This window comes from Lates calcarifer, linkage group LG5 (assembly GCF_001640805.2).
Source record: "Lates calcarifer isolate ASB-BC8 linkage group LG5, TLL_Latcal_v3, whole genome shotgun sequence".
Taxonomy (NCBI): Eukaryota; Metazoa; Chordata; class Actinopteri; family Centropomidae; genus Lates; species Lates calcarifer.
In genome coordinates, this window is record NC_066837.1 from 20,269,371 (window position 1) to 20,291,025 (window position 21,655).

A 21,655-nucleotide genomic window follows, 5' to 3' on the forward strand; every position below is an offset into this window, starting at 1 on the left:
CTGCCAAATTTACAAGACTCAGATACTTGGTCCCTAACTGATCCTTCAGTGTTTCAGTACAATTCTAATATTGACATTTTCTTAAATTTTCATCAACATTTTGGCCAGTTCTCACAACTCAAAATTGTTTGATGGTTAAGATGTGCTTTTAATGTTCAGGTTAGGGTACTGGGCTAGGCAATGCTTTGTCAGTGAGTGTCCTCACAAAGGTAGAAGTACAAGTGTGTGTGTCTGTGTCTGCGTGGCTGCGGCTGTGGCTGTGGCTGGGTATTCAACGGCAAGGAGGAGGAGCTTTAACCTTTGAAGGAGTGAGAGGAAAGGAAGGGGAAGTTATTATAAAGACTGTGGTGGACTGACATGATCATTCACACTTGATGTTTTGTTCTTTGTTTGCAGTTTTCGTTATGATAAAAATCTACATTTACTCTTGTCTTCTTTCAGGTGAGTTTCTATTTCTGTATTTTTCTGTATTTCTGTTTGTTTGTTTTGCTAAATGAGTCATTTAGTCTTTTACCTTTTGAAAGTAAAGTTATTTATAGTCTGACAATATGACAATTCAAAAATGTCTCCTTGGTTTTCATTTGTAGCTCTGACTCTTGTGGAGATGCAGACTCTCAACATAATTGGTCATGTTGGAAAACGTGTGTCATTCGTTTGCTCAGACTGGAACGCTTGGACCAATGTAAAATCTAATGTTAAGTATCTTTGTATAAGTCCATGTAAAGCAGACAAACACATCATCATCAAAGCAGAATCTGGAAGGACTAAACGCAAAGACAGAATAGAGTTAATTAACAGAGGACAAGATTTGTTTGTTAGCATAACTCATCTCCAAATGTCAGACTCCAAAAAATATTTCTGTGGAGTGGAGAGAACTGGCCCTGATTTACTTAGAGAGGTGAATCTTAAAGTTACAGATGGTAAGTTTGAGTTCTCCATTTTAATTTCAACAAAATATCATCCCTTTGTCAAAAAGTAATATCTGATAATATCTGTTATTTTCTGCTTCCAGGTCCCAGAACAACTGTTAAAACAGTCACTGTTGACTCTACTGTGTCATTTACTGATATGAGCAGCTCGACTATGTCTTCAGGCAGCTCAGATATTCTTACTGACACGTTTGTGTCATACACCACCCTTAGTAGAACAACACTAGCTACAACAACAGCACCTGGTATGTACTCTCATTTGATTTCGATACATATTTGATTTAATTAAAACTGCAGTGCAGAGTATGAATAATAATCATAATAATATAATAACATCCAGAGCTACTACAATATGGTAATTATTGTGCAAAAATTTATTTTTACTAATAATTAATAGATGTCATTCTGATTTGTAGTAACAGCAAATTAATAAAGACAGGATCTCATAGTATCCTAAATGCTTTGAGAGTTTTAATATATTGCTAAATAATTTATTTATTGTCAGAATGATACAATAAACTTATGTTCAAATACCCCTCTGTCAAATTTACAAGTCTCAGCTACTTGTCCTTCAATGCTTCAATCCAATTCTGACATTGACATTTTCTTACATTTTCTTTACTTACTTTCAGATGTCAGGTCATTCTGAAAAAGCTTATAATTACATATCTGGTTAAAAAAAACAAACAAACAAACTCATCTTCACATCTGTCTTTCTCTCTCTGTTTCTTTGGCCAGGAAGTGTACCATATTTGATAATAGGTTTCATTGTCATGATAATCATACTGATGGCCCTACTGAAGATTATGATGAAGATGAAGAAACAAGAAAGTAAGACCCACACACCACCATGCATATTACATACATGTGGCAACATCAGTAAAGCGTCCACAAGACATGACAACAAATGTTATTCTATATGTCTTCATAAGTGTCAGGTGCTGACTGGCCACAGGAAGAAACAGGGGGGGTAAGTGTTTTTTTTTTCTTTTCTTTGCCCTTTGTCATTCTGAAACCATGTGGAGGGCTATTTCTGTTCTATCACAGCAGCTTGAAGTTCTTACAAATACATCCCTCCAACTTGTGTAAGGCTCAGGCATTGAGATTTATGTGTCCTGCATACAAAGCATGAAATAATGTGAGTAGATGTGCAAAAGACATGAGAGGACCATGTCTGTTCTCAGTTTTGATATTGATATTCCAGCAGCATTATACATTACAGCTTATTCTGTAATTTTGTGTTATTTTCACTTTGCCATTTCAAAGCAAATTTACAGCAACAAACTTTAAAATTACTAACTGTATTGTACAATTCACAATATTCGGCTTCATCACCATGGTGATGACACACAGTTGTATCCTTCTATTGATCTCAACACAACTCCATCTTGATAACCCAAACAACTATATCCCTGACATTCAAACCTGGATGTCACTAAAGTGAGGACAGATAAATTCAGACACATGAGGAGTTATCGCTATTGATCCAGACACTGCAGATACAGAGGTCAGAATAAACCATGTCTCCCTGTCTAAATTATCACTTCAGAAATAGTAACAAATCTTGGCATCATCTTCAATAACAAGATGATATCAACAGTGTGTAATTAGGGTAACAGACGGTGCCTTTACTTTGAAGGCTCTGAAGCTCAGGAGTTACCTCCTGAAGAGATCAGACTCACACCTTCAAAAACAAGTTTAAAGTTGTCCTCAATTTAATGTGTGTGTGTGTGTGTGTGTGTGTGTGTGTGTGTGTGTGTGTGTCTATATTTTTTGGTTTAAATCTGTGTTTTCGATCTTTCTCACAACTGTATTTTCTCACTGTTTCTTATTTCAAGGATGTGGAGTATGATGAAATCAGAACTGAAGACTTCCAAACTGAGAGCCCACTTGTAGCTGTCACTACTGTCCACTTCTCTCCCGATACTGATCCTGACAGTCTCTATGCTAATTGTTCCTACCACCAAGACACTGAATTAGCAGCTGAGTGGGGCAAGTATTCAAAAGATATTTCTTTAAACTCATCTTACAGTTCTGAGGTCAATCCCAGAGGGGCATGTGGAGAGAGCAGTTTCACAGATCCTCAGAGTGACTTGGTGTACTCTGTTGCTCAGCTACCCAAACAGCCAACTGAACCCACTGCAAACTCTGAACTAAATCAATATGAAAGCATTGAAAATGACTCTGTCTATTTCCTAGCTCAGAAATCACAGGTAACCTGAAAGTGGCTACTGTGATCAAAAGAGATTTTTAAAAAAGGGAACTTTTTCTATCAACTATGATTTGTTCAAATGTAAATATAATGATATAATGTATATAAAATTAAATAATAATCACATATGAATTCCAAACATCACAAATAAATACCTAATAAAAAAAACCCAACATTTACCATAACTCAAACCCAATTATAACCTTTAACTTTAAATAAAGTCTTATCCTTCAAACAGTCCTTTGAAGTAGTGAGGACTGCCCAAAATGTCTTCACTATGCAGACATTTTCTCACCCTGGTTTTCAAACTCAAATTGATTTTCACAAAGATAGCAATTTAAGTTTACACACACAAGAAAAATAATTTTGACAGATGATGGGTCAACAGGAAATTGATGTGGTCCAATGTTGTGGTGTAACTGACCTTGTTATCTTTGATGTAGCAGCTATGATACTTCCTCTAGATCTGAACACACTGAAGAGGATTCACTTACCAAAAACCTGTTCCTGAACCCAAACCAAAACCTGTTCAAGTTTAAAGTTATTTATGTCTTTTTATGAACTTTTACGTGAGTTGGCCTTTTAGTAAACTGGTGTCCTTTTATTTGACCATTTACTACATTCTGATACGGTATATTTATTTTAGCAAGTTCACTTTGAGAAATGGAACTTTGTATTATGTGACGCTGGCCAGGTGTTGTGCTCTATTAATGTTAACTAATTTGTTAATTTCCAGGATCTTGCATTAATGTCAATATTACCCATGGGATAATTAAAAGTAGTACTTTGTATTTAATACCTCTGTATGAAGTGTGATATGCAAACACTTATTACATAACTGATTCATAGAATTGTGAGGTTTATTTTTGTATTGGATTAAAATTTTGTTTTAGTGTAACTTTGTTACTGTGTTGCTTGTCTGTTTTCACTGTGACTTTCTTTATCTGCAATTGATGCTGAAGAGAGTATAGTGGACTCCAGTTGATCTTGCTCATTATACTGCTATAATATTCAAGTATTCAAGAGCGGTCAGAGAGCATGCCAAATTCTATTTAGTGTAGAGTATTTTTCCCTGGCTAATAATGAAGGCTGAAAGCAGGGAGTTACTGTTGACAAGAGCCTGAACCAAGAGACTCACAAACTAATATGCAGGATCATGGAGCCCAAGAACATGTTAATAGGATCACACCAAGGTTTTTAGTAGATATGGTATGGGAGGAGTAGCCCTGTATTTTCCAGACTGAACCTGCAGTGAGCAGAGGTCATCCACTTTTTGTTTGAGCTACTGTCAAGGTCATATTTTCCTTTTCAGAAGACATTATAGAGAAGGTGGCAGGTCAAGATCTTCTCTGATCTTTAGGACAACAGGAGACGGGAGTCATATGATCCATAAGCACAGATCATCAGGGTGGACCAGCCTGTTTATAAAACTGTGTTGTTTACATGCAAGTATGAAGCACACTAGTCAACTTTTTATTTTCTACAGTGCAAAAGGTAGATACATTTTTTAATAGTACTGGCAGATTGAAAAACAAAAACACTCTTAGGCAGTGAAGTGTTAGCATAGTTGATGGAGTGATTATTTTGAAATTTAAAAAATGCTACAAAACCCACTTTAACTTGTATTCATTCTCAATTTAATGTTTTTGATCCGAGTTGGATATACACAAACCCTGGAGATATGTGTGCTGATGGTGTTTGCAGACAAAGTAAATAGTTTGATACTTATCCCAGGTAGCTATTAGCAGTTAGTAGCAGTACATGACACTGTAGTGTGGGCTTAGAGACTAACTAAACATAACCTGGTGTGAAGTTACATATGGACTTTTTTTCTTATCTGACTCAGTAGTTGTACATTTGTACTCATTAGACAGAGGGAAAGCCAGGAAACCCTCCTGTGGTCCCTGTGGGGAGTAGAAGGGTCCTTCTCTGCTGATCGAGCCAATTTGTGTCGTTTCAGCCTTCAGCCCCACTGCCAGTCACCATCACTCCTGAGAACTTTTGTTATTTTACCCTTGTTCATGCTCCATATATCCAACTCTGAAGATATTTCATCAAAATTGTGAGTGCTAACAAAGACTGCAGATATTTATTTATTTTTGTTTTACGTATAACAAATTGTTTTGTCTAGTGACACTGCCTTTAGTTTCAGGCTTTTACCCATATGGGTAGCTTGCAGAAATTTCCTTATTTGGTGCCATCTGGTGGTATCATCAAAAAAGACACTGTACCCACACGCTTACGTTATGGTCATGTGATAATAACTTGATCTTCATGATGACTCCATCTGCTGATGAATGCCATGAGATGCAATTGAAAGCTCACAATGTCTAGTTGTGACTTAAGGGAAATCAGTGGTGACTGTAGGGAGGAGACAGTGCACAAAATTAAGTTTATCACACTTTCTTTGCCAACCTGTTGTCCCCCAACTTCTGTTTTTTTAATACATTTATATCTGCAAACATAGGTAATTTAAGCATTTGAACAAATGACCAATGCTGCCACTTTTCAAAATAGGAGATTTTTGACATTTGATTAACTGCCTTTCATGTTTGAGCTTTTCTAGACTTGAGAGGATAAAAAATTGGCTAAAGAAAATGCTTTGAGCGCAGTGGTTTGACACCTGATAATTACAGTGTATTCTTGTGAAAAATATCAATTACAGTTCATTACATTTCTTCCAAGTGAAATCGCCATCATTCATTTGACAGTGCATTTAGAGAGTAAAAAGCCATTCATTCCATTAGTCATGATATCAATCTTAGGCAATAGTGGCAAATGTTCTACTACACCTTTGACACGTTTAGCTAGGTGATAAACTTTTGCAGCAAGTTGCAAATGTACATCAACATTTTTTGTGACCTTTTTCCATCAGTATCTGTCTTTTTCACACTCTTTCCATGTTGTCTCTTTACAAAGTGGCGGTGTTGTGCTCTCTCCAAAAGACACAAACACACACACACACACACACTCACAGAGAGGTCACCTTGGCAGTGGGGCAGCAGGAATGCCCTCCGGTAGCTGTTCTTGTCAGGCTCAGAGAGCTGGAGCAGCTTGATGTCGTTGTTATTGTTGTTACTGTTGTTGTGTACATCGGCCACCAGGGGAAGAGTGCAGTGGCCTGGGGTATCTGCTCTGTTGTCAATGACAGTCAATGACACTCTGTTGCTAAGTGAAATGGATTAGCCAACTCTCTCTTCCGCACAAACACACACATACACACACACACAAATTCATTCACTGCAGTCAGACTGCCTTGCTTCAATGCAAATGGACTTATTTGCTCTTTCTACCCAGAGGGAAAGCATGGTACTCTTCTTCCTAAGTGAAATCTTGGAACTGTAAGGTAAAGTTTTGGGAGATTAGGACTGTGTCTAATTCTTATCTGTGAAACTGGGGCCATTTAACAGGTTTTTGATACCCTCCTCATTAAATCCTCCTAAAATATTGAGTTGATCACAAGGCAGATTGCTGATGGTGGACACCACCAGGCCTGCACACCTTCACAGGTGTTCTCACACAGGGCAAACTAATCAGAATCATAAAGATGTAAGTCAGGTGGATGTCAGTCAAGCACAGTCTGTACAGCACATTAAGTCTTGTGAGTAGAAGTCTAATCAGGCAACATGAGTGGAAATACTGCTGTGGCTGTACCAGCAGTGTGTCTAATGGCTCTTGAGTCCACTTGACTATCCTTAAACAAATGTTAGATCTGATATTAGTTTAAAAAACTTACTCCAAGACTCCAACCATTATTTTAAACTAAATAATATCATTGCTTCCTGCTGTTTATTTCTGTTCAATGTGTCTCGAATACACTGTTTGTCAAGATGTCAATTTTCGTACAGATAACGTTTTTTTGATTGTTTGATTTGATTGACATTTTTCATTATTATTTTTTTTTTTCTTTATTTTCTTCTTTCTGTTTTGCTATCTAAATTAAGTTTTCTTATTTTCCTATAATGTGTCAACTGAAGAAATCTTAAAGTTTAATGACTAGTGGGTTTAAAATAGGTGCCCTAAAACTCCAGACTAGAATTCATACATTTAGAGGTAACCAAGACACGTACACATAGGAAAAACAAACTGCAGTCTTCCTATTGATGACAAATTGATTGTTCACAGGCACAGCACTTGCAAAGAAGAAAAAACTATCTTTGATTTTGTTACAACAAACATTTATAGTGTTCTTATGACTTATATTTAACTTATATTAAAATTCTTTGGGAAGAGGGCAGCTGACATGAATTTCTGTTGCCCCTCCCCTCCATCACACAGTGTGAATCCCCAGCTTGTTCCTCCAAAGTAATAAAGCAGAAACATTTCAAAACATAAACACAGAATCCCAGTTGATACGAGGCCTAAGGGAGATCATCATGTTCATCAGGAGGCTATAGCTTTCAGTGTAAATACATGCAGTGACTGTAATTTGGGCATGTGTGTGTAGTTGTTTTAATTCTGTTCTTTTAGTCAATAGGGACTTTAACATGGGCAGCATCCTCCTCATGATCAGCTACTGTATGAGAGAGCTTCCATCTTTCCTTATAAGTGAGAAAGTGAGAGATATACGACCGTGTGTGTGTGTGTGTGTGTGTGTGTGTGTGTGAATGGCAATACCACAGGCAGACAGTGACTTCAATCTTTCTCACATGAGGTGCTCCTAAAATATGCTATTTCAGCAAAAATGTCAGTTAAAATAATTCAAAATATAACCATCCTGCAAAATGACATAATTCCATTTGTTTGCAAAGCACGTTGAACAGAAGCAAATAAAGACCTCTGAACAGTGATTGACATGTACAAAATGTTACTTTATGGAAAATGATTATTACTAAGTGAGTTTTATTTCCATTGCTTCCATTATAATTGAGCAATATCTTGGTGAATAATGAATTCATCAAGATAATTGTTGAGATTTGTGAATGATAAAATCATTACACAAGTTCTCTATTGTAAAAAGCCATCACAGTTTCCAAACCCAAGTTGTAATAAATCTTTCTTTCCTTTGTTTTTCCCCTTGTTTTAGCCAAATGAATGCTATTTCTTCACAAATTTACAAAAGAATTTCACCAACTTTGCTTGAAAAAGAGGCAATACCAGAATACATTCATTTTCTGGGGACATATGGTAAACTTTAGGAGCTATGCACATAATTAATTCTTCTAATCAATGAGATTACAATAAGAATTTTACTGTTATCTTTCATTGAGCTGTAATACTGGCATTGCTTACTTTAGACAAATTTGCATTAAACACAATTAGTGGGAAGCCCAGGATAATCTTTTTGTCTTTGTGGGATTGGCACCCTGTTAAATCTAATGAGACATACTATCAATGTAATAGTGGACAAGAAAGGTTCCTACCAACATTCATCAAAAAGGAATGGTCGATATGGTCATACTGTACTTTGCATGGGATAGGACTTTAGCCAGTTAAAAACCTTTCTAATCTCTGCTCTCAAATCAAATTGACCAGGTTACGAGCACACCTAGGGTTCTAAAGTGCCTTAAGCTAATTAGTTTCTACCCCCTGCCCTTGCCTCTAAAGTCAAAGCTAACAATTACAATCTGGCCGCCCTCAGTTGCACTTCTGATGTTAGCCAATTACAGCTACTTTCAAAGTCATATCATCCAATTACTTTCTCTTGCCACCCTGGATTCTGCAGACCCATTAGCCAATTATACATCTCACACAATAGGTTTCTCTGGCAGGGGCAAGCAGATCCTGCAGTCTGTGAATTCACATCATGAAAACACATCACTCCCTAAATCTCCCTCTTAAGTTCAAACCCTGTTATTAGCAGCTATCAAAACCCAAATGTGGTTCCCTTCACCTCCAGCTGAGGCTAAGGGTGCCCCTGTGCACTTTCTCTCTTATGATAATATGGCACTTTAAACTCACCTTCACTGGAGCAAGATAATGATAACACAGAAATGGCTCAGGGCACTGCATATGCTTTCAGGTGTAGTAATGGAGAGAGTTTCAGAGTTTTTAAGTTTCTCATGACTCACTGAGCTGGTATAAAATTAACTGCCCGATCTCATGAACTTCAGTGAAAAGAACACCATTCAAATAACATACTGTGTGCATTAAAGAAGACTGACATGAATGAAACATGACAAAAAACAAAAGGTTGCTGTTTGATATTAACGCTGCAGTGCCTCTAAGTAACAGTGTTGTGGTTGGAATGGTAGGTTGCACGTATCTCTCTCATGATATGGCGTTTTCTGGTGTGGATAAAGTTTTCATTTTCAGGCAATTTTCTCTTACTTAAACATGTTTAAACCTTAGACTTAGACTTTATTGATCCCTTGGGATGACTCCCTCAGGGAAATTAAGTACGACTTTAAAGCCCTTCACCAACAGTATTGTGTGACTGTGTAGATATGGAACAGCAATACTACCGTGAAAGCTGCACCACAGCTGTACTAAACAACAGTGACTACTGGGTTCCTAACAGCAGTCTGCTGTGTGGACAGCCTGTGTTTTGCTGACCCCATCCATCCACCCCAACCTCCTCTTAAGGTGGACTTTCTTGCTCTTTTTACTACATCATCTACTCTGTTCTCATCATAATTACTACAGCTAAAGATTTCTCTTAACAAGAAGATGTAACTGCGGGCTGTAATAAGCTGCTGCAACAACACATGAGCTTTTTTTTTTTTTTTAACAGAACAGTCTTAGTACCTCTGAATAATATTCTATTTTATTTGTTTGAATTTTGCATTTTTCTGAGCTTAAAGTTACCGTTAAGCTTAAGATTTTATACAGTCTGTGTGTTGCATATATACACTTTTCAGCCACAACATGAAAACTGCTGACTGGCTGTCAGCGTGTCACAAGTTGTGCTTCTACCTGCTGTACAGTATTGCGGTACACTTTTGTGTTTATTTAATTTAATGAGCTGAACAGTAATTTTCGTGGATCTCCATCGTTCAATGTTATCCCTAAAAATGTCCGTGACTGTCACGTTACTTTATTTTCCTACGCAATTGTGAAGAAACATAGTAAATGTAAGCAGCATCCAGGTGGAACTTTTGTCACGGGAGCGCTTGCACCCCGGGTTGTCTTAGGTGGCACCTCCTGCCCTCACCTCAGGTGTGTGCATGTGGATATTTGAGCGCGCTGTGTCCTCATTGTTGCTGTAATTTATCAGTATTTTACAGGTAAGTCGACTAAAGTCACCACTAACAACTCCTTAAAGCCTGACATTATGTGGGCTAGGGTTATGAAGGTGTTTTGATATCGTTTGGAGCAGTCCTGTGAACTGCGGCAGGTGTACATACAGCATCGGGGGTGTAGTTATTGCTTATATTGCCCTGTGTATGGTCTTGCAGACAGGTCGGTAATGTCTATTTTACTTTGCACATAGTATCATTTGGGCTCCCACATATAATAGGATGACGAAGTGAGCGCTTTCTGTCTCATTGCTGCAGAACTTCACCTGTATTTTACCGATTTGTATTTTGTTGCTCTGGAACAAACTTTGGGACCAGTGACAGTATTTAGATAAGTGTTTATTTAGGCCAAATCCCCAGAATTAAACGTATTTGCGCTACAATTATAGAAATTTAAGAATTAACTATGAATTTGTTACCACAGTCACATAATATGTGATGTCTTTTACAACAGAATATTAATAAATCAAGGCATTACTGCATCAGGCTGATGTTTACTGCTTAAAGGATGCACATTCGTGAATATTATCAGAAAAGCAATGTGCGGTAATGTCGCAGCTGTTATTTTTCAGGGGTGCAGTAAGTACTCAGAACCTTCACTAAAGTGAAAATAAGTAACAGTAGTAAAATATTCTGACAAGTAAGAAGTCCTTACATAGATTTTATATAATGGTGCACACTGTCACTGAAAAATCTGTTTAGAATTTTATGTTGTAACTATGAAACTCTCAGAGCTGATCATTTTTCATTTGTGTGTGAATATTATTGTTAGTGTCTGTTTTTAACAATAAAACCATAATATTGGAGGAAGGTTGTTCTAAAAGCTTAACTGGCAATGAAAACATTAATTGAGTGATGCAACTGTGTGATTGCAAAAATAACTTAACACACGTAACCATGAGCATAATCTTCTATCTGTCTTTTGCCATGACTATTACTTAAATGCTACTGCAGGTGGTTTTCACTTGAAAAAAGCTGTTGCAACAGAACAGCTGTGTGTGTCAGCTGGAAACATTAAGGACTCCTTTCAGCTGATAACTTATTCCAGCAAGAGTTGTGATAGTTTTCTCTTCTGATGTCTGAAATAAAAGAATCATTGATTCAAAAAATGGCCATGAAAAAGTTAGCTCTTCCTAATTTTGTGAGAATTGCTTATCAGAGATTTCATCTGTAAAACATTAATTTAATTTATTAAATATAGTGACTTTTCATAGTGTCTTAGTACTTTTTATGCAGTGTCACATTTGACAACTGCAATGAAAACTATTCCTCTAGACATAAGACATCTGAGTATACCAAAAAGAGTTCCAATACCACATTTTTAAAACCTTGTAATAAAATGCCCCCACAAAATTTCCAGCTCAAATTGTTTACTTTCATCCATCAGTCCCAAACGAACATCATTCAAATGAAAAGTATATTAAAAAAAAAAAAAAAACAAAAAAAAACAGCAACTCTTCATATTTAAGAGGCTGGAAACAAATATTTGACATTTTCTGTATTAAATCAATTGACTAGCACTGTATATGTACATTAAAGACACTTAATATCATATTCTTTGTATATATTATAGCACATGTTGAATGAATGCTGAATGAATTGCTGAAATCCTTAAGTACAACATTTAAGCTGCTCAGCCAAGTCAGAGGACACAGAGGGAGAGTTCTAAATAAAAGAGTTTTCTTTTACTCATTTGTTTGTAGGAGTGAGTACATGCTAGGGTGGCACAGCACACATAGGTCATGGGTCAGTGTCCTGTCTGGGATGAGATGAGGCAAGGGCATGGTTATATTAACTTTGATTCATTCATCTCACAGACAGATGGACACAAAGACTGTCAGGATGCAGAAAGCAGTGATTCTGGTTTCTGTGCTGGTCCAAGGGTGGACCTGGACTCTGCAGGGGTTACTTGTGCAGGAGAACGTTGATGTGGATCAGGTGAGTGGTTGAGCTCTGCAATTCTTTCTCTAAAGGATTGTTATACATTTCTATCTTTTTTACTTTGTAAAACTTGTGTAAAGCGGTGCCCTTTTAATACAAAATATAAAATCTAATGTATATTGGCAACCTCTTTGATAAAAATCACAAATGAATCACTAAGAAGCATTTGGCCTTAGAGGCATGTAATTCCTCATTGAATATCCATAATACTACAATGTGAATATTACTGTAACTAATTGTAAAGATGTGTCATGGTAGGTTTATCTGGCATGTTGTGAGATTTAACTTTAAATTACAGCAAAGGCTAACTTGGCCATTTTGCACTGTTTGTGAAATACTTTGTACAGACATTAAGTTACTGTGACATTCACAGACACGTTACCTCAGAGCAAATCCTCTGCTGTTTTGGGGATTACCCACAATCCTTTGCCAATGTCACTCAATGCAGGTACGAGTCTATAATGGTAAGCGTAGTTGTCCCATTTGTGCAAGATTTAATGTGAAGCTTTTTAACTGTTGCATCATAGACTGTGGGTTAAAGGTAGTTTTGAAGCCTGTTGCTCACACTGAATTCATCATCAACAATACTGGTGTACCTCATTAACACAACCCACAGTAGTTTGTGTTCAGATGTTGAATAAAAGTGCCGGCCAATCTAGCTAACACTCCGCAGCTTCATTACTGAGAGACACTGCAGTATTTTTAGCTTTTGAGCTCATATTGTACCTCTAAGTTAAAAGTCACATAAGTTAGTAAGTATCATTAATTCAGTGGATAGTGCGGGTGATGTTATTTTGCAGAGTTACTATCCATGCAATGAATTATAAAAAACCTAAAGGTCATAAATACAAGATCATTACTTAAAGTTAATGGCAATTGCATCACGGCTTGTTATTTCACATTTATTTTACATACTCACACATTGTTACTTGCACTGCTTTGATCCACGCAAAACAGATAACTATCTATATCTATATCTGTATTTTCTTTTTTGTATTTTTTTTTTTAAACACTTGCATGCACATTATGTTTTCCAGTTGGAAAAAAATAGAAATGATTAGGAATATTCCTCAAGAATCCATGGGATACACCCCATGAGTTCTTTTATTTTACTTTGATTTTCTGTTTCTTTGATTCTTTGTTGTTACATCCTAATTTGGCCAGATAAAACAGATAAAACAACTGACCCCTATGGCGAAATGTCACATTGGTGGGAAAATTGAATTACCTGTCTGCTACCAAACCGGTACTCAGCACTGCAGAAACTTGGTGCTGAGCTTTCTCTATGACTCACCCCAGGCGTCACAGGGTAAATTGTGAAACCAACCTTCATATCTCTTCTTTTCATCATTTCTTTCTCCGGGAGGTCATATAAAAGAAAAAAAAATTGTAATTGTTTACGCAAACAGGCCCCAGGGTGCCTGCTTTTTGTAGGAACTGAGGCCATTTGTCTGAGGTATCAAAGCAGCGGAGTGATAAAGGTGAAATTAAAACAATTTTTTCTTATTCTGTTACTCACCTTCCATGGGGTTTGTTTGTGTCTCTGTTCATGTGTTTTAATGCAGTTATAATTGGCTCAGTGGCACTTGTAACTCAGTTACTACCTATTGCAACTGAATACCAATTATCTGTGCATGTATATGGATGGGTAATGACTTTAAGGTATATCCCGTGGAGTGTGAATCAATTTTGCTGGCTATGTAACAGGGTTTGTGATGCATTTCAAGTACATCCTCTGTTGATTGAATAGCCATTTGTGTTTTCATCTTTGGTTCATTAGCAGTCATCTGGCTTTTGCTCAATACTATCGACCAGCAGCACACAGAGAACATCCTGTGCAATAAAGACAAAAATGTTTGCCTTTATCTAGGTGCATTCATTGCCTGTAAAGCACGCTTTAAGCTGCAGAAGAACACTAGAAGTAGAAGAACATTGGCCACTAACAGAAGTACATTTTTCCTCTGCTGGGCTTTGCAGCTATGACACAGGAAAAAAACATAACCAGTCACATTATTTGTCTATTTGTACATATCATAAATCAATAGAAATATATAATTGAGATTTTGTTTTCTGAACCACAAAATAGGATCACGCTACTAAAGAATCCAATAAGCCTCACTAGTTACAACTACTTGTACTCTCGCTTTCTTCAAATGCACTTGATGTACTTGAGTAATTGATGAGAACTAATCTTATGGAATTTTGGAGATGGGAAACATCACTTTTTACATCCAGGTTTTAAAACTTGTAAATTTACTCTCTCTCCAAAATACAGAAAGTTGGCCACTGTGATCCCCAAAAGCCTTTTCTTCACACAAAAGACATTCTTGATATAACAAAAGTGATTTTGAAAGGCCTTAATTCAGCTGCAGATGTCTGAAGAAATCAGTTTCATTTTTGAGTGAGTTAAAGGAGCATTTACTGCTAATGTTTTTTTATCTTACGTTTGTGCAGCACAATACTAAACCTGGTGTGATCGTTTCATTATCATGTCATTATTTAACCAATGGCACCTATGAGTAACCATTCTCCCTTGTGTTTTTTATTTACTTATTTAACTTTTTGTAGGCTGCTGACCCTTTGAAACAGTCAATGCAGTTAATGGTCGTACAAAAAACTTGACTTGTTCACTTTTGTCGAATGCATTTTCAAATATAACAAAAATGAATTCAGAATAAATGTGTGGAATGTGGAAATGTGTGAGAGAAGAGAAAGTGACATTGTGAGGCGAGACATGACAGGAAAAAAAACAAAAACAAGGATTCAAGCTGATAAATGCTGTAACGGAGGCAAGAGGGGAGAGAGAAATGATGATAATGGAAAGCCTTGGTGCACCAAGGCCACTCATTAACCTGTCCCCTCCTATCCAAGCCTGAGCGTTCAGCACTTTACAATGAAGGAAAACGATGGACTGAAAAGGGGGAAGGAAAAAAAAGAGAAAGCCCTTCATTTAGTCCGCCATCCTGATCTCATGAGAAGGAGAAATTGGAAACAGAGACACGACTCTTGGGACCTTGAGGAAATTAAATACTGAATTCAATGGGCAGACCGACTCAATCACACCGCGCTTTTGTAAAATGACTCGGGAATTGAATCCCTTGCCGCTTAGCTGGGGATGTTATTGCTCTTGTAGCTATTTCTGTTTAACTAGGCCTGGGCACAGGCCAGGTCACACACACACACACACACACACACACACACACACACACACACACACAAAACACGCACATGCATATCTACATTGATAAAGATGCATTTGATATCACACATGTACAGACAAATACATATGCATTTACTTTTATATACATCAGTCCTTACTAGCATCACCATCATCTCCATGAGCTCTTGAAGACTCGTAGAAACACCCACACATGCAGTAAAAGCAGTATTTATTTTTACAGAGAAATACTTTGACAGAGTTCAATTTTTGATGCATCTTGAAAAAAGTTTTTGTTCCTTTTTCTCTCCTTTGCACATATACACACACAAAAATATTTCTATTCAACCAGGACTGAACCCTGAAACAGAATAAACATGCTTTTTCACTTCAGTAACATTGAAGCAGAGTCCTCAAATAGAGCTGCAGTTCTCTATTCTGCAGGCTCTATCCTGCAGCACTGATTAACAGAGCATATTATCGACAATATTAGTCTTTTTTTGTGACACCTCTCAGCAGGCACCTGTCATACAAACAGTCTGGAAGTGATGTGCTGTACAGCCGTTCCTGTGTATTTTCTGTCGCTCGAGTTTGTGTAGATGTCACTGTTTTTTTCCTGTTTAGCCATGGTGGCTGAGCATTCATGTTTCTTCCTCTGTTGATTCCAAACTAGATACATAATACATAAAAGGCATCACTTCCTGTGCAGCAGAGGATTTTGTTCCAGACCTGCAGGCAGTGAGTGTTTAATACAACAAATGTAGAATCTGTCACAAACAGGATTTAGGTTGAATTACTTTTGTATTACAAGAATGAGAAATGGCAAGTAGAACTAGATTGTAAGGGGATATGTTTCTGAAGAAAACTTTAAAGTATGGTATCACTAATCAAATTAAACAGTTCCTACTCTAATACATAATTATACTGACAATATATGAGAAAAAGCACCTAACCAACTGATGAGTGCCACTAAATGAAAATTATACAGGTCTGTTGTAGGTGTAAAATAAAATGAGAAAATGGCCATAAACATATAAATATTTTTATCAACCCATATTTTACTCAGCTCAGTACAAGCACACACAAACCAGTGTCACTGGTGTTTGTGCTCCTGGATGACGTATTTTGGGACATTGAGTCTAAAGGAGGAGAGAGGTTTCTACATTTAGCTGTGACTTTGTTGCTTGGCTCTCAGTGGGCTGTCTGGCTGAACAAGAGTGATTGTTATGTATTGTTAATGTGTTTGTGTGTGTGTGTGTGTGTGTTGGTCCCAGATTGAGTATGAGAAATGGCTGTGTCACTGGAAAATCCCCTGAAATATTTCTCCTGAAACAGTGAGAGTGAGTGAGCTTCCAGTTTTGTGTGCTCTAATGTATGTAGTTTGTATAATATGTGTGCCTGATGGAACAAAAGGAGCTGTGGTGCTGCTGGTGAGTACCACAGACCTGTGTGTGTGTGAGTGTGAGTATGAGTGTGTGTGTGTGAGAAAAAGCCAGAATGCCCATGTGACAGAGAAATATGAAGTCTCTTTCTTACTTGGAAATGAAAGATGTTAAGAATTTCCTGAGAACCTGAGTTCCTAAGATGAATTGATCGTTTCTTTTTTTTTTTTTTTTTTTTGCCTGTATTTCCATAGTTATGTGTAGTGTTGTCCGTCACCAAAGCTCTGGTGGCAGTTATACAATTTCTACTCCAGCAGCACAACAGCAGCCAAACAGAAGCAGCTGCAGTTCTCCATCAGTGGCTACACTGGTGTGGCTGAATGGAATGGATACATTTAGTGGTGTATATAATGCATGGACTTGAAGCTATTGTGTAAAGGTGTTTTGGGTAGCAGTTACATAAGTAAAGCACAAGTGAACACGATCTGTTACATGGCTGCTAGACAGCTCAAAAATGTGCCATGTCTTTTGTATACTTTGTTTACTTAGAATTATTTGAATCTTATTCAACATTTTCAGTAGTTTCTTTCAAATACAGTTTCTCAGTGATACTCTGCTCAGAAATATTAAAATTCCAGATGTTTTCACTGTGAGAAGTACAGTAGTAGACACATATGAATACCTTTTAAATACATAGTGTTGTAATTCTTAGAAAAATACAATCATCTCTCCTAGAAATTCTGTTTATCTACAACTAATCTGCAACATTTTGTTTTGTAGGCGCTGTAATTGTGACCAGATAGAGTTTTTTATTACCATAATGAGGATACATTGTTACGCCTGCGTTGTGTGCCCACAATCCAGCCCAGCCACCTCCTGGCAACTCCACTGCCATTAATAAATGGAACATTTCATACATTCAGCCTCTGCCTCTGAACATAATCCAGTCAGTGATTACCTTTCCTACAAAATGTGTCAGCTGTTGCAGTTAAGTTGTATTTAAATGTAATTTCTAAGAAGCAGGACTAGGTTTAATGATGTGTATACTGTCGCCTCACAGCATGAAGGTTCTGGGTTCAAACCCAGGTTCCCCCAAAGCTCTTCTGTGTGGAGTTTGCATGTTCTCCCTGTGCCTGCGGGGGTTCTTGTCCAAGTACTTTGGCTTCCTTCCACCACCTAAAGACATGCAGGTTAATTGGTGACTTTATAGTGCCCTTAGGTGTGAATGTGAGTGTTGATGGTTTTTAGTTTGTGTCAGCCCTTGTGATAGACTGGCAACCTGTATATATATATGTATATAAGTGTGTGTGTGTGTGTGTGTGTGTGTATATATATATATATATATATATATATATATATATATATATATATATACATATATATATACACACACACATATATACATTTGCATGTCGCTATAAATTTTTATCTGCAGTCATGAAATGTAAATGTGAGAATGTGGCACAAAACACAAACACAGTTTTCAGTGAAGAAATGGAACATCAACTCTAGTTTATTCTCTTTTTTGTTTATACCTGTTGTCAACAGGAGCAGCTTATCGGCAGACAAACTCAAACCCAAAGGTGGCAGCAAGGGGAATTTGTGTTATAGATTGAGTTTCTTGTTGGGCTTTAGGATTCTGTGAGTTCACCTGTGTGTTTGTGTTCTCTCCTGGATGTGTGTGTCCTCTTTCCAGAATAAGGCACCCTGCTTGTCATGGGAATTTGATCAACATGGCCACCATATGGTGAGGCTAATGATTAATGTTTATCTGGCCAAGGCCAGAACACACATACACACACGTGCGCGCGCGCACACACACACACAGACAAATGCAGCTGTAACCCTAGCAGACACTGAAGCTCATACCCTGGAACATACTCATGTTCATGAACACACATTAACATAAATTCCTTCACACTTGCAGCATCTACTAAACAGAATCCATCTGAAATGTGATTTTATTCAGGTTTTGTTTGTGAGCAAAATGCTGACTGCAGTCTGAGAAAATACAGTAATGCAAAAATAATGTCATACTAAACCATTCTCTGCTGATGTGCTGTTGGCTAGAGCACACTAGAGAGGGAAAAGTTGGGGGTTATTCGGCACATTTCAGAATATCTTTGATTATACCAGCAGCCACTGCAGGATTTTTTTTTTATTTTTTATTTTGTAGTTTGTACCGGTACAACATCATATTCTGCATAGAGTTGGATTCTTGTTCAGAGTTTCACCTTGATTTCCTCCCACAGACTTTAGAAAAGTGAGGTAAACAAGAGACACTAATTATTCTGTACATGTGAATGGGATTGTGATTGTCCGTCCCGTTATGACTGGCAACCAGTCAAGTCTGCCCTTCGATGAACGTATGCCTAGAAAGGCTCCAGTAGCCTTGGCAGTCTGAAAAAGGATGAATGGCTATTGATAATTAATAAATGAATGCCATAAGGATGCTCAAAATCAACGGCTTAGTCTGTGATTCTTAACTAAACACTTTAAACTACATAGTCCAGTCTGAAAGAGATAAAAATGTGAATTGGCGCACATCAGTGAGAATAATGCGGAAATTATCTGAATACATCCTCGTGATATTTCTTATTGAACTCCCAATTACTGGTGTTCTCTTAAATGTGCTTTTTGCAACACTACCTGCATGATATTTTCCTACTTAGGAAATGTTCTTTCTTTCACAGCTCAGCATCTATCTGCCTAGTTTGTTACGGTCTTTGCATAAGTGTTTTGTTACAGGTTAGCAGTGCTTGAGAAGTGCTGACCTCACTGACTTGAGGGCATAGAGAGCACACACATTGTCGGTTGGAGTTATATAAGCTAGACTTCGCATTGTTCTCCCCACTGCTTTCTTTCCAAGCTTGGAAACTAACATGGCTGACCTTCTTAACCTCATCCGCCTCCTCATCTACGCTCCTTCATTTCTACCTGACTGATTATACCTGTGGCGTTAGAAAACACACACATCCACTTGCTCACACACATTCTCACATCGAGGGCAAAGAGAGGTTGCCTTCCATTTGCAGGTGTTTTATGCTAAGCTGAAAATTGCATTTGTTGATGTTCCGGGATTAGCTTATTTAGGATTTACTGGAAAGCAGTGGGTTTTCTAAACAAGCCAGAGAGGATTTGGGCTGTGGGGGGACTGTGTGCGTGTGCGTGTGTGTGCGTGTGTGTGTGTGGGTGGGTGCATATGCATTTCCAACTGCATGTGCAATGATGTGCATATGTTTACCTTGCTAAGTTTGCTCTCTTTGAGTTTGTCATTGTGTATCTCTGGCTGTGTGAAACATCTATATGTGCACTCTCCTGTTCCTATGTGTATAAGAGAGTTAAAGCGCATATTGTGTGTCTAAGAGGGTGTGTGTGCCGCCATATCTCTTTCTATGTGTTGGCGAAATGCACAAACAAACAACAGCAGTAGAGAATTTGGCCTCGTCATGCACCAGTTTCCCCAATGTCGGCACACTTCGAAGTCCCATAATCCTCTGTTAACATTCCCTAACACTGTCAGCAGGGACTGTGAAAGCATTGGCGTAAATCTGGCAAGTTATTGCAATTGCTATTGTGGTCAGAGCACAGCATTTTTTTACATTTATCCCTAATATTTATTTGACCATTTAAATTTTTGAATGCATAGACAACATTTTCTATGGATAGATAAGATGCTAAATAGCTAGCTAATGATCATACTAACCAAACTGTAATGGAACATGCAGAGAAGAGAAGCTGTCTTGGGTCTGTAAAGACCAGTTTACAGGGTCGTAATTACTTGTTATAGGATTTAGCAGCATACAGTTCAGAAAGCTCATGTGTTACCATGGCGAAGGCATCACTGGATGAAACATTAATGTAGCAGATAAATTAAACTTTCCTACTTTCTATTGCAAGTACATAAAACAGAATTTGTTTCAATGGCAAGGTTGTCACCATCGTCTAATTCTATGGAATCCACAAGCACACACACGCACAGCAGTGCTTACACACACTAACTTAACTCTCACTGAGTGTTTAATAATGTAAAGTATAATCAGATTCATGTTGGCTGTTTCGTTCACTTGTGTGCATGATTTATTCACACATCTGCCTCTCTCTTGTGATAGAGTTATGTGAGGAAAGAGTCAGACTTCATTTCTCCAGCCAAGAAGAGGAAGAAGAGGAAGAAGATGTGGTAGAGGAAAGGAGTGACGAAGAAGAGCGGAGATGGGGATGGAATGCAGAACAAGCCAAGAGGTACACACAAGGTATGGTATTAAATAACGAAACTAATGCTGTAATACAATTTTATTGAACATAAACATTTTTCGGTGTTTTTCTACTTCAACATACTCCCCTTTCCGCATCAACACACCACTGCATTCGGGTCTTCCGCTGATCAAAGTAGTGCAGTAGATCTTCTTTAGACAGTTGTCTCAGAACCTCCGTTGTTCTTTTCTTCTGACAAAGACTCAAACTTCCTTTGAGCACAGATTTGATCTTAGGAAAAAGTCACATGATGCTAGATCAGGTGAATAGGGAGGGTGATCAAGCACTGTGATTTGTTTTTTGGGCCAGAAACTTCTTTACCGAGATTTGAGACCATTTCTGCTGTCATTCTCATACTGAGTCGTCGATCATTTCAAACGATTTGTTCAATTTCTTGAATGTTTTCAGGAAGTTTTTGATGTGCATGGGCGCCCAGAACGTTCATCGTCTTGGACATCCTCTCTGTCTTCACAAAATCTTTTGTGCCATTCAAACACATGTGCACGTGACATGCAGTATTCCCCATACAATGTATGAAAAGATTTGGCTGCTGTTTTGTTCAATTTCACCAAAAAATTCAAGTTAATGCTCAACTTTTAGGC

General features: G+C 37.7%; 1 protein-coding gene and 1 long non-coding RNA gene across 2 annotated transcripts; both read left to right on the top strand.

Annotated features, from left to right (window-relative positions):
- Positions 1 to 316: 316 nt before the first annotated feature.
- Positions 317 to 4,044, top strand: LOC108875754 (uncharacterized). The gene is made up of 6 exons (XM_018664867.2): positions 317 to 441; positions 588 to 920; positions 1,013 to 1,174; positions 1,668 to 1,760; positions 1,862 to 1,899; positions 2,768 to 4,044. Exons 1-6 carry the CDS (start codon positions 375 to 377, stop codon positions 3,149 to 3,151), a joined length of 1,077 nt encoding a protein of 358 aa, XP_018520383.2. The 5' UTR covers positions 317 to 374; the 3' UTR covers positions 3,152 to 4,044.
- A 6,176-nt stretch (positions 4,045 to 10,220) lies between these two features.
- Positions 10,221 to 21,095, top strand: LOC127142431 (uncharacterized). Its single transcript, XR_007813171.1, has 3 exons — positions 10,221 to 10,307; positions 12,137 to 12,257; positions 20,912 to 21,095. It is a non-coding gene; the product is annotated as an uncharacterized LOC127142431 (long non-coding RNA).
- The last annotated feature ends 560 nt before the right edge of the window (positions 21,096 to 21,655 follow it).

What these genes read in the sequence shown, in the direction of transcription:
- LOC108875754 (XM_018664867.2), top strand. Translation starts at nt 375, where the DNA reads ATGTTTTGTTCTTTGTTTGCAGTTTTCGTTATGATAAAAATCTACATT. An exon ending in AGCTACAACAACAGCACCTG is followed by an intron (nt 1,175 to 1,667) that starts GTATGTACTCTC and finishes TTCTTTGGCCAG; the next exon opens with GAAGTGTACCATATTTGATA. An exon ending in GAAGATGAAGAAACAAGAAA is followed by an intron (nt 1,761 to 1,861) that starts GTAAGACCCACA and finishes TGTCTTCATAAG; the next exon opens with TGTCAGGTGCTGACTGGCCA.